The 26,693-nt window shown below is 44.8% G+C and overlaps 1 protein-coding gene across 1 annotated transcript in view; it reads left to right on the top strand.

Annotated features, from left to right (window-relative positions):
• LOC121580942 (cadherin-18) overlaps positions 1-26,693 on the top strand; it is a 117,960-nt gene that overhangs the window by 38,776 nt on the left and 52,491 nt on the right. The window contains exon 2 of the mRNA XM_041896161.2: positions 19,678-20,203. Coding sequence (XP_041752095.2) covers positions 19,970-20,203 — 234 coding nt within the window. The 5' untranslated portion in view covers positions 19,678-19,969. The remainder of the gene's footprint in view (positions 1-19,677; positions 20,204-26,693) is intronic.

Below are 26,693 nucleotides of genomic sequence, written 5' to 3'. Positions count from 1 at the left end.
CCAAGTAGTGGGTAAGCTAGCCTCGTGCTTCGCCGGGGTCCGCCGAATACAGTCCTTACCTACAATAATTACCTACAATAACCTACAATAACTACCTGAGTAAACTACCTATAATACCTAACTACAATACCTACCTACAATCTAAATACATGGTTTAAGCTTTACACAACACCATCTAAGAAGCCAAGCTTACCTCCTGCTAGAGAAAACACAACATCACTGCTCTAGAGAAGATCTGCATGGAGGAATGGGCCAAAATACCAGCAACAGTGTGTGAAAACCTGAAGACTTACAGAAAACGTTTGACCTGTGTCATTGCCAACAAAGGGTATATAACAAAGTATTGAGAAACTGTCACAAACGAGACTCCCGCTGTTCCTCCTGCTCACCACCAGAGGGAACCCTCTCCTGAGTATTAAACCCCTGAACTACATTTCCCACATACCTGGCTCTGATTACCGTTGCACCTGACTCCCATCAGTAGACTATTTAGGTGCTCTCAAACTCTCTCTCTTTGCGAAGTCTTGTTTACCCTGGTGATCATTTCTGAGCGTTTTCGCCTGTGTCTGTCTGCCCGTGGATTTACTCTGGACTGTTTTTCCCTCCTTGATTCTTTGCTGCCTGCCCTGGACTATATTCTTTACTGGACTGATTTTTGTAAGCTTGCTGCCTGCCCTGACCTTATGCCTGTACCTGGATTACGAGTTGCCTTATCCATACTGTTGTGTCTGCTGGCGATTGACCCTGTTTGTACGACCCAGATTGTAATAAAACTGCAAATGGATCCTCACTCTCCTGGAGCGTCATTACAGAAGACTTCGCCAACACACGATCCAGCAGCTCTGGTTCAGATGTCCACGGAGATCTCCACTCAAGCTCACCAACTCGCCATTCATCAACAGCAGCTAACCCATTTAACTACAGTAACAGAGGAACTCGTCAGGACGCTACAGAGGTTGCCGGTGTCGCTAACGAACCCAGCCCCTCCTCCACCGAACGCGAGTGTGGGCGCTTCTCCACCACCGTCACTCACAGTTAACCCACGTCTGGCTCTCCCTGATAAGTTCGACGGCAACCCAACTAAAAGTAAGGGATTTCTACTGCAATGTTCATTATTCATTGATCAACAACCAGCTATGTATGTCACCGATGCCAGCAAGATTTCCTTGGTATGCTCACTCCTCGCTGACAAGGCGTTAGAGTGGGTGACGGCGGTTTGGAGAGAGGATGGCACTGCTTTTCCATCGTTTGGTACCTTTCTTCAACGCTTCCGGGAAATATTTGAACACCCGGAGGGAGGTATGAGAGCTGCTGACCGACTACTTGCGTTGAGCCAGGGCAGGAATACCGCAGCAGAATATGCTTTGACATTTCGCACTCTAGCAGCTCAAACCGACTGGGTGGAGAGCACACTTAAACTGCTCTTTCGCAAGGGACTCAGCTTGGAGTTGCAATCCGAACTGGCCTGCCGAGATGAAGGGAAATCGCTGAATCAATTCATCGAACTAACCATTCAGATTGACAATCTGATTCGTTCACGTCGTCCACTCAGAACGGTACCCACCAGCACACAATACCCGGTCACTCTGTCTCAAACTGAACCCATGCAGCTCGGATATACTCACCTGACTCGGAAGAACGAGAACGCCGCATACGTCAACATCTCTGCCTCTATTGTGGTCAACCGGGCCATCTGAGGGCGTTTTGCCCCACAAGACCACCTCCTCGTAATCCCTCTTCGGTGAGTCCTTGTGTTCAAGCACATCATTCCAGTTCTTGCATCAAAGTACCTATAGTATTATCTCTAGAGGGCAATCATATATCCACATCAGCTCTATTAGACTCAGGAGCAGCCGGGAACTTTATGTCTCACGAGTTTGCCCAACAACAACAACTCCCATTAATCTCCTGTAACTCTCAATTGGCAGTGGAGGCGCTAGATGGACGGCCTCTCGGCGATGGGAGGGTCCTGCACACCACCGTGGACCTTCAACTACAGACCGGTACCCTTCACACTGAGGTAATTCGTTTCTACGTCATCTCATCACCTCATAACCCGGTTATTCTTGGACTCCCCTGGCTACGTCAACATAATCCCCTCATCTCATGGAGGGAGGGTCGTATCATCAAATGGGACCCGTCATGTCACTCCAACTGCTTAACTGGCAGCCCTTCACTCTCCATTCAGACCGTCACGCTAAAGGACGAGCCGGTCCTTTTCCCCACTCTTCCCATTGAATACTCTGACCTCATCAAAGCTTTTAGCAAGACCAAGGCGATGGAACTCCCCCCACCGATCAAGCGACTGTTCCATCGAACTATTACCAGGCACAACACCACCTAAGGGCCGAATCTTCCCCCTATCACAACCCGAATCAGAAGCCATGAACAACTACATCGAGGAGGAACTTTCGAAGGGGTTCATTAGAATGTCGACATCACCTGCAGCCTCTGGCTTCTTCTTTGTTAAAAAAAGACGGTGGCCTACGCCCTTGTATCGACTACCGGGGTCTCAACGACATCACCGTCAAGTTTCGATATCCTTTACCGCTGGTACCAGCTGCCCTAGAACAACTCCGCAAGCCAAGTACTTCTCCAAACTGGACCTCCGCAGCGCCTACAATCTCATTCGCATCCGGGACGGTGATGAATGGAAGACAGCCTTCTCTACCAGCACTGGGCACTATGAGTATTTGGTGATGCCTTTCGGGCTGTCCAATAGTCCGTCCATATTTCAGTCGTTTATCAATGACGTCTTTCGGGACATGCTTAATCGTTGGGTAATTGTTTACATCGATGACATTCTCGTCTATTCCAACACCTATGAGGAACACGTGCAACACGTGAGAACAGTATTACAACGACTCATTGATCACCAATTATACGCCAAAGCAGAGAAGTGCGAATTTCACCAGACTTCCACGTCTTTCTTGGGCTACATCATCAACCAGGAGGGAGTCGCCATGGACGAGAAGAAGGTCAAGGCCGTTCTAGACTGGCCACTGCCAGTAACCTTAAAGGAGTTACAACGCTTCTTGGGATTTGCGAACTTCTACCGACGCTTCATCAGGAATTTCAGCTCGGTAGCCTCTCCCTTAACCTCTATGACTAAGAGAAATGCACCACACCTCACCTGGTCAACTACAGCACAGGAGGCTTTCGCAGAACTCAAGTCACGTTTCACATCTGCCCCCATCCTCCACCACCCTAATCCTGAAATCCCGTTTACAGTTGAGGTGGACACTTCTAATACGGGCATTGGAGCCATCCTCTCACAGCGGCACGGATCCCCACTTAAGCTCTATCCGTGCGCCTATTACTCCCGCAAACTTAGTCCAGCCGAACAGAACTATGACGTCGGAAACCGAGAACTGTTGGCCATGAAAGCAGCTATGGAGGAGTGGCGTCATTGGCTGGAGGGAGCTAAACACCCGTTTGTGATTCTAACTGACCACAAGAATCTGGAATACTTGCGATCTGCCAAGAGACTGAATCCCAGACAAGCGAGGTGGGCTCTCTTCTTTACACGATTTGACTTCACCGTTACCTATCGTCCCGGTTCAAAGAACACCAAAGCAGACGCATTATCACGCCAACACGACGGTGTAGTTCCCACTGAATCCAAGGAAACCCTGCTTCCTGAGTCATTAATCGTGGCCCCTATTCAGTGGGACATCATGACAGAGCTCACCCAGGCCAATTCACAAAAAACCCCTCCTCCCGAATGCCCCCCTAACAAAACTTTTGTACCTCAGGATCTCTGTCAGAAAGTGCTACAGCAAGTTCACTCCGTACTCAGCTCCGGTCATCCTGGAATCGCTGCCACTGTTCACCTGCTTCAGAACAGCTTTTGGTGGCCAACCTTGCGGGCAGACACAATAAAATTCATTAACGAATGCACCACCTGTAACACAAGCAAACATCTCAGACAACTACCATCGGGCCTACTGCAACCACTGCCAGTTCCCCACCGACCATGGTCCCATCTTGCCATAGACTTTATTACCGATCTTCCCAAGTCCAATGGGAACACCACAATACTCACTGTCATAGATCGCTTCTCCAAGGCCTGCCGGTTGATTCCACTTCCCAAACTGCCCACAGCATTGGAAACAGCCGAACTCATGTGCAACCTTGTGTTTCGCTTCTATGGCCTGCCTGAGGACATCGTGTCGGACCGGGGGCCCCAATTCACATCCAGAGTATGGTCAGCATTCTTCCAACAACTCAACATCAACATTAGCCTCACTTCAGGATATCACCCACAATCTAATGGTCAGACAGAACGCCTCAATCAGGAGATCACCCGGTTTCTCAGAGCCTACTGTCATCAGAACCAAGCAGACTGGAGTCGATTCCTCATGTGGGCGGAGTATGCACAGAACTCACTCCAGAAACCCTCCACCGGTCTAACTCCATTCCAATGTGTCATGGGCTTCCAACCTCCCCTATTTCCATGGTCAGGGGAACCCACCGAGGTACCCTCTGTCAACGACTGGCTCCAGAGAAGCGAGGACATCTGGAGTCAGGCTCACACCCACTTGCTACGTGCTGTCAGGAAACAGAAGTTGCAGGCCAATCGTCACCGTCGCCCCAATCCCGAATATACTCCAGGTCAATGGGTCTGGCTATCCACTCGAGACCTACGCCTCAGACTTCCTTGCAAGAAACTCAGTCCCAGGTATGTAGGTCCCTTCCAAATTGTTAAACAGATTACACCAGTTTCCTTCCGTTTGGCATTACCCTCTAATTATCGTATCTCTCCCACTTTTCATGTATCACTTCTCAAACCCGCTGGTGGTCCGAGAGCGGAGGAGGAGGAGCAGACCAGTGATCAGGGCCCCCCACCCATCTTGGTGGACGGCGAGGAAGCATATCAGGTTCGAGATCTACTCGATTCCAGACGCCGGGGCAGGCTCCTCCAATATCTGGTGGATTGGGAGGGGTACGGACCGGAAGAGCGATCCTGGGTTAATACAGAGGACATACTCGACCCCGCACTCATGACTGAGTTCCATAGGACGCACCCGGAGAAACCGGCCCCCGACCTCGAGGAAGACCCCCGGCGTCGTTCGCCTCTTCGCGTCAGGAGCCGCTCGCAGGGGGGCTCTGTCACAAACGAGACTCCCGCTGTTCCTCCTGCTCACCACCAGAGGGAACCCTCTCCTGAGTATTAAACCCCTGAACTACATTTCCCACATACCTGGCTCTGATTACCGTTGCACCTGACTCCCATCAGTAGACTATTTAGGTGCTCTCAAACTCTCTCTCTTTGCGAAGTCTTGTTTACCCTGGTGATCATTTCTGAGCGTTTTCGCCTGTGTCTGTCTGCCCGTGGATTTACTCTGGACTGTTTTTCCCTCCTTGATTCTTTGCTGCCTGCCCTGGACTATATTCTTTACTGGACTGATTTTTGTAAGCTTGCTGCCTGCCCTGACCTTATGCCTGTACCTGGATTACGAGTTGCCTTATCCCTACTGTTGTGTCTGCTGGCGATTGACCCTGTTTGTACGACCCAGATTGTAATAAAACTGCAAATGGATCCTCACTCTCCTGGAGCGTCATTACAGAAACTTTTGTTATTGACCAAATACTTATTTTCCACCATAATTTGCAAATAAATTCATTAAAAATCCTACAATGTGATTTTCTAGATTTTTCTTCCTCATTTTGTCTGTCATAGTTGACGTGTACCTATGATGAAAATTACAGGCCTCTCTCATCTTTTTAAGTGGGAGAACTTGCACAATTGGTGGCTGACTAAATACTTTTTTCCCCACTGTATAGCAGTGCACCTATGCCTGCTTTTCACTCTTCACTTCCCATCACAGAGAAATCCTCATTTGTATCTACAATAGTATACTGGATGTATGGTGGGTGGGTGGTATTGTAGAAAAACATACAAACACTTAAGTCAAGCAGACCTGGGTTCAAATACATTTGTATTTAATTGTTTGTTATTTAAATACTTATTTTCTGTGTATTTGAGTATTTTCTAATAATTTGGCCAAATCAGCTACTTCTATTTGAACTAATTTAAAGTATTTTCAAAAACGTCCTATAAATATCCAAAACTATTTTCAAATACTTATTTCCAAATTCAGATCTGGGTTCAAATGCATGTAGTATTTTAATATTTAAATACTGTATTTTAATATTTAAATACTGTCCAAGTTTATTTCCGAATACATTCCAATATTAAACTACTCAAAATCCCTTCGTCCACGGTTGGCTGCGTGTGAATTACAATTCTGACACTTTGTTTTAACGTTTATAAACATCAATAATCATTGCTTGCTAAAAGGCTTTCGAAACATATGCTGATATGCCTCTTAAATTTTATAGAATCTTTCACATAAAAAAGACACACTTACTGTAACTCCCCAGTCATACTTACACACATGTGTTTGGATCACGTTACAGTGCCTTGCAAAAGTATTCATCCCCCTTGGCGTTTTTCCTATTTTGTTGCATTACAACCTGTAATTTAAATTGATATTTATTTGGATTTCATGTAATGGACATACACAAAATAGTCAAAATTGGTGAAGTGAAATGAAAAAAATTACTTGTTTCAAAAAATTCTAAAAAATTAATAATGGAAAAGTGGTGTGTGCATATGTATTCATCCCTCTTGCTATGAAGCCCCTAAATAAGATCTGGTGCTACCAATTACCTTCAGAAGTCACATAATTAGTTAAATAAAGTCCACCTATGTGCAATCTAAGTGTCACATGATCTCAGTATATATACACCTGTTCTAAAAGGCCCCAGAGTCAGCAACACCACTAAGCAAGGGGCACCACCAAGCAAGCGGCACCATGAAGACAAAGGAGCTCTCCAAACAGATCAGGGACAAAGTTGTGGAGAAGTACAGATCAGGGTTGGGTTATAAAAAATATCAGAAACTTTGAACATCCCACGGAGCACCATTAAATCCATTATAAAAAAATTGAAAGAATATGGCACCACAACAAACCTGCCAAGAGAGGACCGCCCACCAAAACTCACGGACCAGGCAAGGAAGGCATTAATCAGAGAGGCAACCAAGAGACCAAAGATAACCCTGAAGGAGCTGCAAAGCTCCACAGCGGAGATAGGAGTATCTGTCCATAGGACCACTTTAAGCTGTACACTCCACAGAGCTGGGCCTTACAGAAGAGTGGCCAGAAAAAAGCCATTGCTTAAAGAAAAAAATAAGCAAACACGTTTGGTGTTCACCAAAAGGCATGTGGGAGACTCCCCAAACATATGGAAGAAGGTACTCTGGTCAGATGAGACTAAAATTGAGCTTTTTGGCCATTAAGGAAAACACTATGGCTGGGGCAAACCCAACACCTCTCATCACCCCGAGAACACCATCCCCACAGTGAAGCATGGTGGTGGCAGCATCATGCTGTGGGGATGTTTTTCATCGGCAGGGACTGGGAAACTGGTCAGAATTGATGGATGGCGCTAAATACAGGGAAATTCTTGAGGGAAACCTGTTTCAGTCTTCCAGAGATTTGAGACTGGGACGGAGGTTCACCTTCCATCAGGACAATGACCCTAAGCATACTGCTAAACAACACTCAAGTGGTTTAAGGAGAAACATTTAAATGGAATGACCTAATCTTGGAATGGCCTAGTCAAAGCCCAGACCACAATCCAATTACTTAAAGATTGCTGTACACCAGCGGAACCCATCCAACTTGAAGGAGCTGGAGCAGTTTTGCCTTGAAATGATGTGCCAAGCTTATAGAGACATACCCCAAGAGACTTGCAGCTGTAATTGCTTCAAAAGGTGTCTCTACAAATTATGGACTTTAGGGGGTTGAATAGTTATGCACGCTTAAGTTTTCAGTTTTTTTGTCATATTTCTTGTTTGTTTCACAATAAAAAATATTTTGCATCTTCAAAGTGGTAGGCATGTTGTGTAAATCAATTGATACAAACCCCCCAAAAATCCATTTTAATTCCAGGTTGTAAAATAGGAAAAATGCCAAGGGGGGTGAATACTTTCGCAAGCCACTGTAGATAACTAATTAGCAAAGGTGGCCGCTTATTTATTTCATCTGTCTTCTGTAAACAAGCACTGTAACATGGAGATATGGCCGTGTGGGAACACTAACCCTAACCCTATAAAGGTGTGTAGTAATTTAACCATTTGAAAATGATTTCTAATTGATATGAAAGACACGTTCATTATGTTTCCAAAACCATACCGCAAGTGATGCGTTTTAACATTCCGAACGAGCGTCAGGACTCTTAACAAAACTCCACTGGCCAGAAGATACTATCGTCAATAGGCGCTAAAGGTAGTTAGCGTCTATGAATGGGTTAGTATTCTCAAAGAAAAATATCAAAATACTTACTTTGGAATGTCTTTGAAAGTAATTGAAATACCCTAAATCAGGGGTGTCAAACTCATTTTAGCTCAGGGGCCACATGGAGGAAAATCTATTCCCAAGTGGGCCGGACCGGAAAAATCATGGTATATATAACTTAAAAACAACAACTTCAGATTGTTTTCTTTGTTTTAATACGATCAACATACAACATAAAGCTGGAGCCTGAGGACAGTGTGTCCAAAATAGTACAAGCACAACATCACTATTAATCATAAAACACGTCAAGTTTATTTGAAAATTCTAAAAAAAAAGAACACACAAACAAACACACAATGCCTCAGTGATTAACATAACTTTTTCACAGATCACAGAACTATATCAGGGTGTCATTTCTCAGGCAGAAATGTAGATAAAAATAATGAAATCCTGTTCCTCAAACAAGTGCAAGAACCACAGAGTCAAGAATAGGTTAAATATACAAATAAAATAAAATCAATTAAAAACAATAGCACATCAACATAAAAACATATAAACATAAATCTGAAAGCGTTGCTCAAACTCCCGTAACAGTCCCGTTATTTTATCTTTGAACCGCTTCATGTCTGCCACATGTTGGGTCGCGCACACATTTTTCAGACAGGGGAAGTGAGCTGCATCACCACCGGCAAGTTGCGTCTCCCACAATGACAGCTTCAACTTGAAAGAATGTATGCCGTCATAATACTGCGTGACAACTTTGTTGTTCAGGTGCTCTGTAACATCCACCATAAATGCAAGGTCCTGCATCCATTCTGCGGAATGAAATTCTAACACTGGTTTGCCCTTTTCTTCCATGAACTGTTCAATTTCTTCTCGTAAATTTAAGAAACGCCTCAGCACAGCACCTCGGCTTAACCATCTTACCTCAGTGTGGTATGGCAGGCCATAGATGTGGTCTTTCTCTCTGAGAAGGCTGTCAAACTGACGGTGATTCAGGCTTCTGGATCGGATGAAATTAACAGTTTGGATGACCACCTTCATGACGTTATCCATCTTTAATGACTTGCAACACAAAGCCTCCTGGTGCAAAATACAGTGAAAAGTCAAAAAATCACGTCCTCCATTTGCAGATTGCACATTCTCTCTGAACTTTGTCACAACGCCTGCTTTTTTCCCGATCATTGAGGGCGCACCATCTGTAGCCAGGCTGACAGCGCGGGACCAGTCCACTCCGACCCTGTCCAGCGCGCCGACGAGTGCGGTAAAAATATCAGCTGCTGTCGTTGTATCTGTCATCGGCACCAACTCCACGAACTCCTCGGTGACGGTCAATGTGTCATCAACTCCGCGGATGAAAATGGCCAGTTGTGCAACATCTGTAATGTCCGTGCTTTCATCAATTGCAACCGAAAACGCAATAAATGACTTTACTTTTTGCTTCAACTGGCTGTCCAAATCCACTGAAAGATCGGAAATCCTGTCTGCAACTGTGTTTCTTGTCAGGCTGATATTTGCAAAAGCCTGCCGCTTTTCAGGGCACACAATCTCCGCTGCCTTCATCATGCATGTTTTTACAAATTCACCCTCACTAAATGGTTTTGAAGCCACTGCGATTTCATTAGCAATGAGGTAGCTAGCTTTCACTGCAGCGTCACTGATGTCTCGGCTGTGAGTAAACACAGACTGCTGTTTCTTCAGACCCGCCAACAGTTCATTCACCTTCTCTCATCTCCGCTGTCCTTGAAAGTTGTCATATTTGTCGGCATGAAGACTCACATAGTGGCGACGAAGGTTATATTCTTTCAGCACTGCAACATGCTCTGAACACACCAAACATACAGCTTTCCCATTCAATTCCGTGAATAAATAGGATGACAATTTTTCTTGGAACACTCTGCACTCTGCGTCCACTTTTCTCTTTTTTGACAGAGACATATTGGGGCAATGAGGGTGCCAAAGCACATAATGTTAAAAGTAGAAGCCGTAATAAATATCGCGGGTAAAACGAAGTAGCTCATTGGCTGCACGTGCTTGACCTACTTGCTCTGCCCCGGTATAAACAGTTTGCTTGCTTAACATAATTGCTATTGCGCCATCCAGTGGACGCAATTGGAACAGCAGTTTATTTTATAGAAAAATTGCAGCGCATTTTTATACTTTACAATTATTATTATTATTATTTTATTTTTTATTTTTTTCAAAATCATCTCGCGGGCCGGATTAAACCCGTTTGCGGGCCTGATCCGGCCCGTGGGCCGGACGTTTGACATCCCTGCCCTAAATAGTATTTGAACCCGGGTCTGAAGTCAAGCAAACGTGCCTTATCCAAATGGTTTATTGTTCCCATCAAAGGATAATCTTTCCTCAACTCATTATATTGTAGGCTATACAAGCCCACTAGAGGTAAATAAATAACTAGAATTAAGCCATAAATCATTTCAAAGGATGGTCACAATTAACTTTGCTTCTCAATCTGTTTTTATTTTTCTTTGACATCTCAAAGTTAATTTGGCTTATTACATTGCAGACAGCGAAGCAAGGAAGATATACAGTAACAAAAGCATTCTCAGAGAAGCCTCTATGAAGCCTTGCATCAAACATTTATCACTTGCAAATTGTTTATTGTTGGGTGGCTGGTACTCTGCTGACAGGTGGACTGATTTATTTTTAAGGTTTTTGGAAATGCATCAGAAAATAACACAGTTGAGTTACCAATCAAATCCTAAGGAAAGTTATAGATTGTAAATTACTGTTTTATATTACCATTTTATATCTTTACTGTTTTATATCATTATATCCTCTTAGTATGAAAATATTGTTTTAATAATCCTTAGAGATTGAAAGTAGTGTTAGGTTTAAGCTCTTTGTGTATGGACTGCAGTGGACTGTAGGAATAAGAATGTGTACTTCCAATAACTCAAAGCCTCTCCTGACTGATAAGAAGTCCTGAGATATGCATGGAGGAGCACGGAGAAATCCTGTGTGATGGAACAGTACTGAAGTACATCTTTGTGGAAGGGAGGGGTGAGAGCTAAGGGATAAGTGGACACTGCACTGTATTGAATGTATGCATTCAGCTGGTATTCTTTTGTATGATAAATATGTTTATTGCATATTGAGATATTGGTCTTATCAATTGATGTCACAAACTTGATTTCACACTTAAGGAACAAAATTGGTTAGGACGGAAAATCGGTAGTAGAAGAGGCTGGCCAAAAAAAAGGTAAGCTTGTTTCTTACCCATTCTGTTTCTTACCCATTCTATTTCTTACCCATTCTGTTTCTTACCGATTCTGTTTCTTACCAATTCTTACCAGCTGTAGGCTCGGCCCTAATTTACGTGCTCTCTGTCACCTGGGGCTGCATGGCAAATGTTCCAGGAACACAAGGAAAGCACAAAGGACAATGCCCAAGGACTAGTCAGCCCTTCCCCCTCTGAGGGGCCAAATGTATCTCTCTGTTATAGTATTCAGAGGACTGACTATTGAATGTGTGATCGAATAATGTTATAGCGTCCATGTTTGGTATCTATCTGAAACTTGCTCACTGAGGATAACTCCGATGCTATCTATATGGATATATGATCTCTGTGGTGACTTGTATCTGTACAGGGTGAACTCTAAATTACTCTATGCAAAGAGTTTTTATGGTCCTCTCAAGAGTTCTGTCTAATTTACATTGGTCTCATTCCCCACACAAGCTCTTAGATGCTGTGTCACCCTGTGGGGATTGGGCCTTGATGGTCAGGTTACTCTGTAAAATTGGTATTATTTGATTGGTCATTGGTGGTTGGTTTTGGGTTGAAAGGTTACACCTTTAGATGCTATAAATGGAATTTCTCTTATCCTGTTTCCAGTCCATGGAGGAAGGTTGTATGATCAATTCTAATTTCCCAGGCTTCTAGGCCTCTGGCCTAGTAGGCATTTCTTTGTTCATTCTTTGTCTTGTAAGTTAACATTTTACTGCAGTGGGCTAACTCAGGGTCACACAGAGTGTTATTTGGTAGACTTAAACAAATCTACTTTGAAACAAAAGTATACACTTCACACACATGGTTATAGGCTTAGAAAAAATACGACACCTGTACCGTGTCAGATATAGAGTTGGAATGTATTACATTTTGAGTTTGAATCCCAATATTATACTTTATATGTACTGAACAAAAATATAAACACAACAAGCAACAATTTCTAAGATTTCACTGAGTTACAGTTCATATAAGGAAATCAGTCAATTGAAATTCATTCATTATGCCCTAATCTATGGATTTCACATGACTGGAAATACAGATTTGGTCACAGATACCTTAAAAAAATATTAGTATCTGGTGTGACCACCATTTGCCTCATGCAGTGCAACACATCTCCTTCGCATAGAGTTGATCAGGCTGTTGATTGTGGCCTGTGGAATGTCATTATTATGCTGAAACATGAGGTGATGGCGGTGGATGAATGGCACGACAATGGGCCTCAGGATCTCGTCATGGTATCTCTGTGCATTCAAATTGCCATCGATAAAATGCAATTGTGTTCGTTGTTCGTAGCTTATGCCTGCCCATACCATAACCCCAATGCCACCATTGGGCACTCTGTTCACAACGTTGATGTCAGCATACCGCTCGCACACACGGCGCCATACACATGGTCTGCAGTTTTGAGGCCGGTTGGACGTTCTGCCAAATTCTCTAAAACAACATCGGAGGCGGGTTATGGTTGAGAAAGGAACATTACATTCTCTGGCAACAGCTCTGATGGACATTCCTGCAGTGAGCCTGCCAATTGCATGCTTCCTCAAAACTTGAGACATCTGTGGCATTGTGTTGTGTGACAAAACTGCATATTTTAGAGTGGCCTTTTATTGTCCCCGGCACAAGGTGCACCTGTGTAATGATCATGGTGTTTAATCAACTTCTTGATATGCAACACCTGTCAGGTGGATGGAATACCTTGGCAAAGGAGAAATGCTCACTAACAGGGATGTAAACAAATTTCTGCACAAAATTTGAGAGAAATTAGCTTTTTCGAAAATTTCTGGGATCTTTTATTTCAGCTCATGAAACATGGGACCAACACTTTATATGTTGCATTTATATTTTTGTTCAGTGTACATCACAGAAGACTGAAATATAACAAAACCGTTTGACATAGAAACACCAGATTTTCAGCATTTAAAAAAATAATAATATTGATTAATTATGAAATTATGAAAAATATTAATAACATTCCACCCATGAGGCCACTAGGTCATTTGACTGCAGGGAAGGGCTACCCTTAAGATCTATATGCCTAGAATAATGCTTTGTTAATGTCTATATGGCCTTGTAACTTAAGCTTTATGCCTTGAATGTGAATCCGTTCATTTTACAGTAATTCAATATACTTGTATTTAGAATTCCATTCTCATGACCATTCTTCAATCTTAGTCAGCTAAACACATAATACTTGATTGCACATGGTTTACATAGTCTCATGTATATTACTATTTATGCTATGGTGTCAGATAATTCATTTAATGGGCAAATTGCATAGTCGCATGTGAGGTATATACAATATAATATACACATATCAAATATTATTCCACTACAAACCTGTTGTGAGTCTTGAGATTACTGAATCAAAGTATATGCAAAGAGTGAAGTTTCAAATGTTTAAGCAAATTCAATAAGGCCATTTAGGAAAATCCCAGGTGTGTGTGACAGGTGGATGCATCATACATTTTTGTCTTGCCCATTCACCCTCTGAATGGCACACATACACAATCCATGTCTCAAATGTCTCAAGGCTTAAAAGTCCTTCTTTAACCTGTCTCCTCCCCTTCATCTACACTGATTGAAGTGGATTTAACATGTGACATCAATAAGGGATCATAGCTTTCACCTAGATTCACCTGGTCATTCTATGTCATGGAAAGAGCAAGTGTTCCTAATATTTTGTACACTCAGTGTAGATCCCCCACATAAAAATGTAGGCGGTGGTTTTGGCATGTGCCATTGTGGACGGGTGGGTGAAGTAGCCTGTGTATTTAGAACATAACAGCGTATGGTTCTGGGGTGGGAATTGTATCTAACCGGAGGAGAAAATATTGTGCATATACAAAATATTCCTAAATTAATTAATGAATCCAGAAACACAATTAGTGAGTGACGATCAAAGTATTATCAAAGGATACACTATAAAAACAACACAATATAACCCACAATTTGAAATTACAGTACAATAGTTTTAGAAGAAGGGGGTAAAAAATGTTGGTTCCATTTTATGAATATGATGAGAATAGAGACATTATGTAGATGTGGTGACTATACATTCAGTTCATCGAACCTATACATTAAACCTTTGAGAAGTAGTTTTTTTATTATTTATTTTATAAGTGGAGGCAAGGACAGAGCGCTTTGTGGTGATATGGCTCTTCCTGCCTCCCAATCCACGGACCAGTGGGCACAAACAGTGAAGCAATTGTGTGCACAAGCAGAAGAGTAGTTTAAAAGTGTGTATAAAGGTTGTCACAGTAATTTTCCTGTGTTTCCAGAGACAGCAAAGGACGTGGTAAAATTGGTGATTGTGGGATGTAATGCTCCAGAGTCTAAAATATGCAGCAAAAGTGGGCCCATTTGCTATTATGTAAATGGTTACATTTTAAACAACAGTCCTCAATGAAAGAACCCACCCACTTCGCCCAAGAGTTAAAAGAGACTAAAACAAAACAGGAAACGATGCAGAAAGCGGCAAAGAGTAGTTCAATCAATACAGTATGTTTTAATTTGGTTAACATTGGTATCTGGCTGATGTATTTTATAATTTTGGTACATAACATATTAATCTCAAAATAATAGACATTAATGAGTGTGAAGCAAATGGTGAATATCCAACGGAGATTGTTAATAAATACAGTATATACAGTAAAAACATTAGGGTAGACTAAAATACAAACGATGCCTTCCAATAAGGAGAAAGTAAAGGGGGGACACTTGCCTCCCTGTGAATAGAAGTTGTCATGTTTTGTCTGTAATTAAAACCTTTCTGTTCACCTAGTAAAACAAGTGTTGGAGTGGAAGAGAAATGTACTGGGTGATGGTGATTGAGAGAGCTTTCCATTTGGGAAGAGTGGAAGAGTCTGAGTTGAAGGAAACAGATATGTAGACTAGTGAAAGTAACATAAAGAAAGTGTGTTCTGAGTAAAAAGGAAGGATTCATGGTATTCTATCAGTTTGAGTCAAGTGTAATGAGTATTGCCAGTATCAGGGGCGCAACTTTGGTTTTAGAAGTGGGGAGGATTTTTTTTTTTTATCCAGTCAGATAAACACTCCAAACAGCCTACTCGACCGCTCAGAGGCATCCGCATGGTCCTAAAGCACACTGGACATGTCCCACCCCCCCGTCCCCCCTGTCCCCCCATGTCCCCCGTCCCCAGTGGAAGTTGCGCCCCTGGCCAGTATAGTTCCTAGTAATATGTTTTCAGCCAGCACTCTAATAATACAATATCTTAGTAATTTGAAGCTACGGTTCTCAATATAAGGTCACATGACAAATACGATTATTGACAGCATCTGCGTTCTATTGTTTGATATGCTCCTAAGTGAACAGAGGGATTGAGCTTTGGGACTGATATTAAATCCGAGCTCACCATTCCTCTCCCTCCCCAGCACATCTGGTGTTTGGGATAAAGATAAGATGTGCCCTTTGTGTTGTGAACTCAAACAGGCTATAAGAGAGTAGAAAAATTGGAACAGTGGTATGAATAATTTAATAGGATATGTTTTTAATATTGCATTTTTAGGACTGATTAAGATTTTACATTTTTAGGACTGATTAAGATTTAGCATAGGGAAAACTAACAAAATGTTTATTTTATTTTCTAGGAGAGGATGGGGTGTCCCCTACCAAGTATTCTGATGAGTTTAACAATGATTCTGTATTCCTCCCTTAGAAATGATTCCTGAAGCCTGCTGTCTTGGGAGAGCACACACACACACACACACACACAACTGCATACACACAACACATCCATCTTTACTTAAGCAATATGGCCCGAGGGGGTGTGGTATATGGCCAATTATGCACGACGCAACGCGGAGTGCCTGGATACAGACATTAGCCATGGTATATTGGCCATATACCACAAACCCCCGAGGTGCCTTATTGCTATTATAAATTGGTTACCAACGTAATTAGAGCAGTAAAAATAAATGTTTTGTTATACCCGTGGTATACAGTCTATTATAAACTGGGTGGTTTGAGGCCTGAATGCTGATTGGCTGACAGCTGTGGTATATCAGACCGTATTCCACGGGTATGACAAAACATCTATTTTTACTGTTCTAATTATGTTGGTAACCAGTTTATAATAGCAATAAGGCACCTTGGGGGTTTGTGGTATATGGCCAATATACCATGGCTAAGGGCTGTGTCCAGGCACTCTGTGTTGTGTCGTGCATAAGAACAGTCCTTAGCCATGGTATATTGGCCATACACCACACTTCCTCGGGCCTTATTGCTTAGATATACCACGGCTGTCAGCCAATCAGCATTCAGGGCTCGAACCACCCAGTTTATAATTAGGAATATTTGTTAGTAGTGTTAATACCGTGTCTGATTTATTGTTTGTGGTCTTTTTATTTGGTTTTAGTAGGTTCTTCACGGGTGATAAAGGATGCACTTTAGCACTTTTAAGGACACACAAATAACATTTTCTAGTATCTAGTGACTGAATTTTGATTTTCTGGTGAGGCCTGATCACTCTCACTAAAAAGATCAGAGACACTGGGTGAAATGTTAATATAATATGTAAATGCTAATTATGTGAAGAAGTGTATTGCTCTTGTTGTTTTGTTTGTTTTGTTTACTGTCTTTGCTTCAATATAAATCTCGCCAAAATTGGGTCTGCTGTATTGTCGAGATTAGCCCTCTAAATCCCTGACCCTGTAACTCTGCGGTGAGATCGCCAAATATGATAGGGAAGTATAAGCCAACCTGCAAAATGGTTTCAAAAGTGTTTTTGTATTCTCTTTGACATTTTTTAAAATATTTGTATTAAGAATGTTGGAAAATGTAATAATTAGTCATATAGTGAATAGTCTGTCTTGAATTCTTGAATCAGAAATGCCCATAACTGTTGTTCTGGTCTGTCTTCTCTCAAGGTTATGGCGATAGTGACCCCGGATGGTATCTAGATGCATTGAAGGGATAATTTGACCGAAATCAGTGTGAGCCCCACCCCCTATAACCGACTGAAGTAATGGTGGCAATGGCGTCCCTGCAGCCCTGTCCCTCAGCATTTCTACCTGAGACCGAGCCAGCAACCTTTGTACAGCATTCAGTCATATATCAACTGCCTTTTCTCTCAGGAGTGCGGCATGAGTCCTGAGACCGAGCACGTGGAGTGAGCATGGAGAGAGATCACTTCTAAGCTTCTCTCATGCTGCTCTCTAATTTAAAAAAATGGAGGAGACAGAATGGACAGTAATGGATGGTTGAGAGACTTGTCTGGTTGGGAAAATCTGACTATCCCCCAGATACTGGTTGGGACATCATCAAGGGCCACCCACTTACACAGTTACATGTGTGGCATTGTGAGTATGAACTGTAAAGCTATCTGAAGAAGAAAATGAAGAGATGCCAGAAGAATGAGTGCCAGGAGGGAGCGGGGGGGGGACGACAGAGCGCGGCCCCTGAACTATGAAGAAAGCACAAAGGGAGGGGCGGGTGCATTACTCACACAACAGCACATGAGGGGTGTGAGAGAAACCTGTATCTAGTCTATTTGATGTTCCTTATGACTTGATCGAGGGTTGTCATTCTAATTCGGCATGGGTAATTAATTATATTTGTTATTCTGATGTCTTTTTTTTGTTTTGTTTTTTAGAGGTAATTTTAAGTTACACTGCCAAGGGGGGTGTTATCATAGAATATGGGGTCATCCTGCAGGTGGTTTCTGAAACAAGTTAAATCTTTGTAAGAATCCATTGAGTCTAAGTTAGGGAGGGTTTCCTCCAAGGTCGAGAGAGAAGGCCCTGTTGTACACCCCAGCCGCTAACAAGCTACTTGTATCTGTAGTCTCATGTCAACAACACTGTTATAATGGTTAAGTTCGTCACCTGGTTGCTTAGCCAAGTATGGTCTACCGGTTTATTGAAACTCTACACTCAAGCTGTTGTGATATGTTGAATTTGATTACTGTAACCAAATATCTCAATGTTATAATTTTTTTGCATGTGACTCAGAGTTTTGTGCTCGACACTCTCAACGCCACTACTCTCTCCTCCTTTTTTTGTGAAGAGATAAACATTTGACATACCTCCGGAGTTCTGGGACCTTTGTGGAAGGGAGGGGGCGAGAGCTAAGGGTGAAAGTGGACACTGCACTGTATTGAATGGATGTATTCAGCTGGTACATCTTCGCTGAGTAAACATTTAAAACATCACTCAGAGTTTCGGTTCTTTTGTATGATAAATATATTTATTGTATATTGAGATATTGGTCTTATCAAAAGGAAAGGAAAACACAAAATGCGTTGCTGCAGTGGAGGCTGGTGGGGGGAGTTATAGGAGGACTGGCTCATTGTAATGGCTGGAATGGAATTAATGGAACGGTATCAACCACATCAAACATATGGAAACCACATGTTTGATTCCGTTCCATTGATTCCATTCCAGCCATTACAATGAGCCCGTCCTCCTATAGCTCCTCCCACCAGCCTCCATTGCTTTGCTGAGTAGCAGATGCATAACATGTCTTCTAACATGTCATGGCAATATCATTTTTAAAAACAGTGATTGAAGGTTTTTTTATTGTTTTCTCACAGAATATCCAAACAACTGAATTATTCAAAAGTATTAAAAGTACAATATTGACAGAAACTGGAAGATAGAACCACAGTTATGCATGTGTTTACCAGGTGACAAATGTTCTGTAACAGGGTAATATATTGTGAGAATCAAATGCTCAAAATCAGCTTATCATTGTGATAGACTCCCCAAAATGTCCCCAAAATGCTGTTATGGCCTATGGAGATACAGTTATGGCTCTCCTGCTTTCATAAAACCATGTTAAATTGAATGTCTTTCAGTTGTGAGGTATGTCAGAGACAACTTAGCCTTTTGAGCTCAGACTCAGCAATGTAGTTTTGAATCCTCGGTTTGCATCCGAAGCAGACAGAAATACTTAATTCATGGACACAGTGGAAATTGCCTCTCAGAAATCAAGTCAAAATGACAGTTTTCATCAGCAAAGAACATTGTGCTTCTAAAAATGAGTCAACGTGTAATTTCAGAGTAGCCGTTCCATCAAATTGCATCGGGGGATTTCACAGAAAGAAAAACATGACTCATTATCCCTGTTTTCTTAATATTGTTTCTTCTTATCTTTTCAAGGGGAAACAGCATGGCAACCTGCTCAGACCAGACCACTGGTGAAATCTTCTGAGGATTCTCTGAGCAAATTAACAACCAGCCTCTCTCCTCCGCCTCCATCCGACATGGAAATGGACCTTGGTTCTTCTCCCTAATGGACAGACTGAAACAAACCATGGAATTTAAGAGAAATCTCTGGACTGGTCTGATCTACACCTAGTACTGTCTTACTATTGAGACATTGTTGTGGCCTCTGGGTACACTGTGTGCCTAAGGTACAGTGGAGGACTTAGAGAAGCATACGTTCTCTACCATGAGAATTCCTGCTACCACTGCCTGCCTCTGCCCTTTGCTGATCTGCCTGTGCTTTGTCCAGAGGAGCTATGGGACATCCCAGCTCAGGCCAAACGTCAGAGCACCCAGTAACCAAACCAAACACCCAGACGGAGAGAGAGACGTGCACCACCGGCCCAAGAGGGGCTGGATATGGAACCAGTTCTTCGTTTTAGAGGAACATATTGGACCTGAAGCTCAGCATGTTGGAAAGGTATGTATGCTATTCATGTTCACCTTTAATGGCATTATTTTGATGTGAGGTATTTTCATGCTGAGAGGAAAACAGTATGCCTACATATTGCAGTCTGTCTGTGTTTTTGCATGATACAAAGTTGATGATTGCCACTGCACCTGGGGGTGCACAGTAAGTCATTTGAAAGCAATTTTGTACCAGGTTATTTGAGACGTACGTTTACGAAAGTTTAGAGCACTTTTCTTTCTTTTGGAAAAGATTTGAGCTTATAGCTTAAAACTCTGTTTACTTTCAGCAACAACAAAAAACATACATTTCTACTCCCTATGATAAATTATAGAAATGGGTAAACCTATTATACGACGATACAACCTAAAGAAGTTATCTAAATAAATCATTTTCTGTATGAATTTGAATGAAGAAGACATTTTGGGAGGATACATTTGATCAATTGTTTGTTGGGGTGATTGAGAGTGTGAGTCACTCTTCTCAAAGATGCTGTGACAGTTGAATTGTGGTTTCTTCTTCCAGTAAGATGGTACCTCTCTTGGTATTGATTTCACCATGAGGAAAACAGCAGGCAATAAAGTATCAAGTAGCCATTTTCAACAGCACATAAGCCTACATTTATCAGCTTGATTCTAGTGGGCACCACAGATCTACACTGAGTATACAAAACATTAAGGACACCTGCCCTTTCCATGACATAGACTGACCAGGTGAATCAAGGTGAAAGCTATGATCCCTTATTGAGGTCACTTGTTAAATCCACTTCAATCAGTGTAGATGAAGGGGAGGAGACAGGTTATCAAAGGACTTTTAAGCCTTGAGACAATTGAGACATGGATTGTGTATGTGTGCCATTCAGAGGGTAAATGTGCAAGACAAAAGATTGAAGTGCCTTTGAATGTGGTATGGTAGTAAGTGTCAGGCGCACCGATTTCTGTCAAGAACTACCACGCTGCTAGGTTTTTCACGTTCACCAGCTTCCTGTGTGTATCAAGAATGGTCCACCACCCAAAGAATATAGTTTACACCTTTCCAAATTCCCACAGACATTTTCTCTGCCTCCTTTATCCCCTTAGAGGCTCAGCCAGGATAGAGTGCAAAGAGTGAAGCCCAGACCCAGACAGACCTGCCCTAGAAAACTGTGTTGTACTTTTCACAGCTTCAGATGAAAGGATTAAAAATGGCCACATGTATCTGAATTATCTCAACTCTGCTCTGCTGTGACTAATTAGCTACACAACCTTCTCCTACATCACAGCTACTATATATAACTAGCTGTTCTCTGTATAGGCTAGACATGTACTGCACACTGATTGTTGATGCTAACCTTTCCTCTGATTTAGATTACAAGGTTACAGCCCCAGTCCACAGACATCCCAACCTCTTATCAATCAATGGGATTGTCACGCCCTGACTCTGGGGACTCTTATTTGTTGAGCCAGGGTGTGATTTTCTATATTTGTGATCTAGGTTTTCTAGATCTATGTTGGCCGGTGTGGTTCCCAATCAGAGGCAGCTGTCGCTTGTTGTCTCTGATTGGGGACCATACTTAGGCAGCCTATTGGCACTAGTGGGTTGTGGGATCTTGTTCCGTGTTAGGTATGTTGTTTGTGTACCTTGGACTTCACGTTTCGTTTGTTGTTTTGTAGTTGTTTATTCGGTTCTAATAAACATGTATGCATATCACGCTGCACCTTGGTCTGACCCGTTCCTTAACGAACGTGACAGAAGATCCCACCAAACGAGGACCAAGCAGCGTGTCCAGGAGCAGACAGCCTGGACATGGGAGGAGATCCTGGAAGGAAAGGGTTCCTGGACATGGGAGGAGATTCAGGCCGGGATGGATCGCCGTCCTTGGGATGAGACAATGGAGGCGCGGTATAGAGAGGAGCAGCGGCAACGCAGAAGGCGCCGGCCGAGGAAGAAGCCCGAGAAACAGCCCCAAGAAAATGTTTTTGGGGGGCTAAAAGGGTGGTTGGCGGAGCCTAGTGTTAGAGCAGAGCCAACTCCCCGTACTCACGCGAGGAGGCGTGTGACTGGGCAGGCTCCGTGTTATGCGGAGCTACGTACTGTATCGCCAGTACGCGTGCACAGCCCAGTGCGTCCTGTGCTAGCACCACGCACGTGCGTGCGAAGATGGGCATCCAGCCAGGACGGGGTCTGCCGGCTCAACGCTCCTGTTCTCCAGTACGCCTCCTCGGTCCCGCATATCCTGCGCCGGTTCTACGAGCTGTATCGCCAGTACGCGTGCACAGCCCAGTGCGTCCTGTGCCAGCGCTCCCGCACGTGTAGTGCGAAAGTGGGTAGCCAGCCAGGACGGGTTGTGCCAGCTCTCCGCTCCAGACCTCCAGTCCGCCTTTGCAGTCCGGTCCGGCCTGTTCCTGCCCCTCGCACCAAGCCAGTGGTGCGCGTCGCCAGCCCGGCCCGGCCTGTTCCTGCCCCTCGCACCAAGCCAGTGGTGCGCGTCGCCAGCCCGGTCCGGCCTGTTCCTGTCCCTCGCACCAAGCCAGTGGTGCGCGTCACCAGCCCGGCCCGGCCTGTTCCTGCCCCTCGCACCAAGACAGTGGTGCACGTCGCCAGCCCGGTTCGGCCTGTTCCTGTCCCTCGCACCAAGCCAGTGGTGCGCGTCACCAGCCCGGCCCGGCCTGTTCCTGCCCCTCGCACCAAGCCAGTGGTGTGCGTCGCCAGCCCGGCCCGGCCTGTTCCTGTCCCTCGCACCAAGCCAGTGGTGCCCGTCGCCAGCCCGGCCCGGCCCGGCCTGTTCCTGCCCCTCGCACCAAGCCAGTGGTGCGCGTCACCAGCCCGGTCCGGCCTGTTCCTGTCCCTCGCACCAAGCCAGTGGTGCGCGTCGCCAGCTCGGCCCAGCCTGTTCCTGCCCCTCGCACCAAGCCAGTGGTGCGCGTCGCCAGCCCGGTCCGGCCTGTTCCTGCTCCTCGCACCAAGCCAGTGGTGCGTGTGTCCAGTCCGGCACGGCCCGTGCCTGTTCCACCGGTGCCTGGTTCGGCACCGGTCAGCTGCTCTACTCCGGAGCCAGAGCAGTCCGCTCCACCGGTGCCCAGTTCAGCTCCGGTCAGCGGCTCCACTCCGGAGCCAGAGCAGTCCGCTCCACCGGTGCCTGATCCAGCTCCGGTCAGCTGCTCCACTCCGGAGCCAGAGCAGTCCGCTCCACCGGGGTCAAGTCCAGATCCGGTCAGCGGCTCCACTCCGGAGCCAGATCTGTCCACTCCACCGGTGCCTAGTCCAGCTCTGGTCAGCGGCTCCAGTCCGGAGCCTGAGCAGTCCGCTCCACCGATGCCCGGTCCAGCTCCGGTCAGCGGCTCCAGGCCAGACCCAGACGTCAGTCCCTCTCCAGGTTCGGGGTCTCCTACACCAGGGTCCAGACAGGGCTTGGAGTATAGTGGGAGGAAGGAGAGGGGAAGCAACGCGCCGAGGTCTAGACCAGACCAGGGGCACAACAGGGAGGCGAAGAGTGAGAGGTCGTCACGCCCTGAGCCGGATCCGCCTCCGAGGCGGAATGCCCACCCGGCCCCTACCCTGTTATGTTTATGTTGTGCGGTCGGAGTCCGCACCTTTGGGGGGGGGGGGGTACTGTCACGCCCTGACTCTGGGGACTCTTATTTGTTGAGCGAGGGTGTGATTTTCTATGTTTGTGATCTAGGTTTTCTAGATCTATGTTGGCCGGTGTGGTTCCCAATCAGAGGCAGCTGTCGCTCGTTGTCTCTGATTGGGGACCATACTTAGGCAGCCTATTGGCACTAGTGGGTTGTGGGATCTTGTTCCGTGTTAGGTATGTTGTTTGTGTACCTTGGACTTCACGTTTCGTTTGTTGTTTTGTAGTTGTTTATTCGGTTCTAATAAACATGTATGCATTTCACGCTGCGCCTTGGTCTGACCCGTTCCTTAACGAACGTGACCGGGATTGACATGTATAGGAGGGTGTTGGAACCAAAAAGGGTTCTCCTATGGGAACAGCCGAATAACCCTTATTGGTTCTAGATAGCACCTTTTTTCGAAGAGTGTAGAGTTAGATAGTATGATTAAATATCCCTTATCAGACCTCAGAGACAAAGATTACACAAAATCTTTCACCCCGGCTCACTAATACCAAGACTGGGTATAAAAAAATTATTGTCAGTGAGCTCTTGCTGCAGCATAAAGTTGACCTTTCCATCAGTGTGCCTCATGTAATTTGTGGTTAGCAGAGGGGGTAGAGTCCTGATTTATTCAGTCAGCGGGTTCTTGGATCATAGTCAGTTTATCAGTCTCTGTACAAGCTTCTACCAGTTATCTTGGCTCTATGGGAACTTAGTGAGTGGATAGCTGCCAGTGTATGGGAAGACAGTTTCGTGTCATTATTTAAGTACAATCTAAATGGCATCATTATGAATATTAGTGTCCTCAGGCTGGAATTCAATCAAATCCCACAATAGAAATGTGTAGGCTATGCACTGTCTTTGTTTGCAAACTAGGCTATCGGCTCTATGTGCATACACACGTCTTACTCCAAAAACGCTTCTAAAACTGCTTCTAAGACTGGAAGTATTTACAGTATGCCGGTGAGAGTCTATTACTGGATGAAGTAGTGGAGGAATTTTACAGTGGGATCTTGCAGTATAGCAACTGAGGCTATTCTTCCTCCCTGTAGATAAAGCATTTTCCCTTTTATGAAATTCTATGAAGTAAAGGCGTACCAAGCACAATAACTAATTCTTACACAAAGAGAGACAAGAAACGCACCATATGGAAAAAGTGGACAGCAGACACACAGCCTGTGTGCATATCATGAAATCAGTTCATGCTCTGCATCCATTCTGCAACCAGGCCCTTGGTGATATATTACCAAAGTGGATAGTTCCATATATTTATTTATCTATTGTGACGTCACGAGAGGCTACACAGCTTTCAGCGGGATTGCTCAAGTAGTGCAAGGAGACAAGGTTCAAACAAAACAAGGATTTTATTATAGGTCTTGGGAAATTAACGAAAATATAACAAAATTATGTTCTCTGGTGGCTCTTAAGGGTTAACAGTTCAGGGATGTCTCTTCCACATCCAAAATCATAACTCTCCCTCGCTCAAATAACTTTTCCCCAGTCTTACTGTCTTCCACGTTGCAGCTAGTGGCCAACCCAGCAAAACGTCCTTCCAAATGTCCCACACGTATTTCCACAGGTGCATATATCCACAGGTGAGTATTTCCCAAAGGTAAGTATCTCCAAATCCTTATATTCCTCATGGAAGTGGACGTGCAGCACTCTTGTCCTCCAGAGAGCCCAGGTTGGAGACTGTGTCTCTTCACCCCCCACACACTCCCCTCAGTGTGTCTCTTCCCTTCCCAAACCTTCAGCTCATCAGCTCCTCATTTGTTTCAGCTGCGTGGGAAGATTGGCCATAGAGGGGTGGAGTTCCCGACCATACCAGCAGATGGAGCCATAGCTGTCTGGGTTTGCAGCCACCTCAGGGGGGATGTAACGTCCCTCCAGGACACAGCCTCTCGTGACATCACACATCCCCCTCCTCGGGACCGACGTCCTCGTCGGGGTAAAGGCAGCGAAGAAGGCATCACGCCGGGAGAGGGCGTCCGCATTGCCGTGGTGCTTGCCAGACTGCTCTCTCTTCAACTCCTCCAACTCTAGGACCAGGGACTCAGCCTCCTGTTGTCTCTCCTTGAGTTTCTTACTGAACGCATCAGCCTTGGTTTTAGCAGAGTTTAGCTTCTGTTGAGCAGCTTTCAGTTCCTTCTCTCTCTCTGCCTCCGCATTCTTCATCTTGTTCTCCAACACCTTGTACTTCTCCTCTGCCTTCTTCTGGACCTCCTTACTACTGCGCAGGGTCTCCTCACACTCCTCGATGGTCCTGCGCAGCCTCTCCAGCTCCTCCTGTTGCTTAGGGAAGGAGCTCTGTTGGAGTTTAACCTGGAGGATATCTAACTCTTCTGTCTTCATGTCTAACTGTTGCTTTAACAAACGATACCTCTCAGCGGTCCCCTTCAGACCAGACAGTTCTTTGTCCAGATTCTGTAGCTCCGTCTCTGTGTCGGTCTGGGCACCTGCCATCCCTATCAGAGCCCGGGCGGGAGTGAGTAACTCGGAGGATTGCACCGGAGCCTTCCCAGGATGAGTCTTGCCTCTCCGTTTCCGAGGTACTCGGGTTATCCTCTCCTGAGACTCTCTCCAGAGTGGGTAAAAGGCTGGGCAGTCTCGTCCAATTAGGACAGGGACGGGGAGGGAATCAACCACCCCCGCCGTCGTGTGTATGGTTCCCCGTGTGCTGGTCATTGTAAGTTCAGTAATGGGGTATTCTCTGGTGTCCCCATGGACACAGGAAACTGGGAGGACTTTCCCCGGGGTCAGACACGTTGGGCCCACCAAATCCTTACGCACCAGGGTGGCCCGGCTACCAGAATCCAGTAAGGCCTCCACATCATGGTGATTCACAGTTACCGGGCAGGTGGGGGGTCGATCTGGGCCGCCATCTACGACTCCCAAGAGCGAGGCAA

The sequence above is a fragment of the Coregonus clupeaformis genome, chromosome 14 (genome assembly GCF_020615455.1).
Source record: "Coregonus clupeaformis isolate EN_2021a chromosome 14, ASM2061545v1, whole genome shotgun sequence".
Lineage (NCBI taxonomy): Eukaryota > Metazoa > Chordata > Actinopteri > Salmoniformes > Salmonidae > Coregonus > Coregonus clupeaformis.
This window is presented reverse-complemented; position numbering and strand designations above follow the sequence as displayed.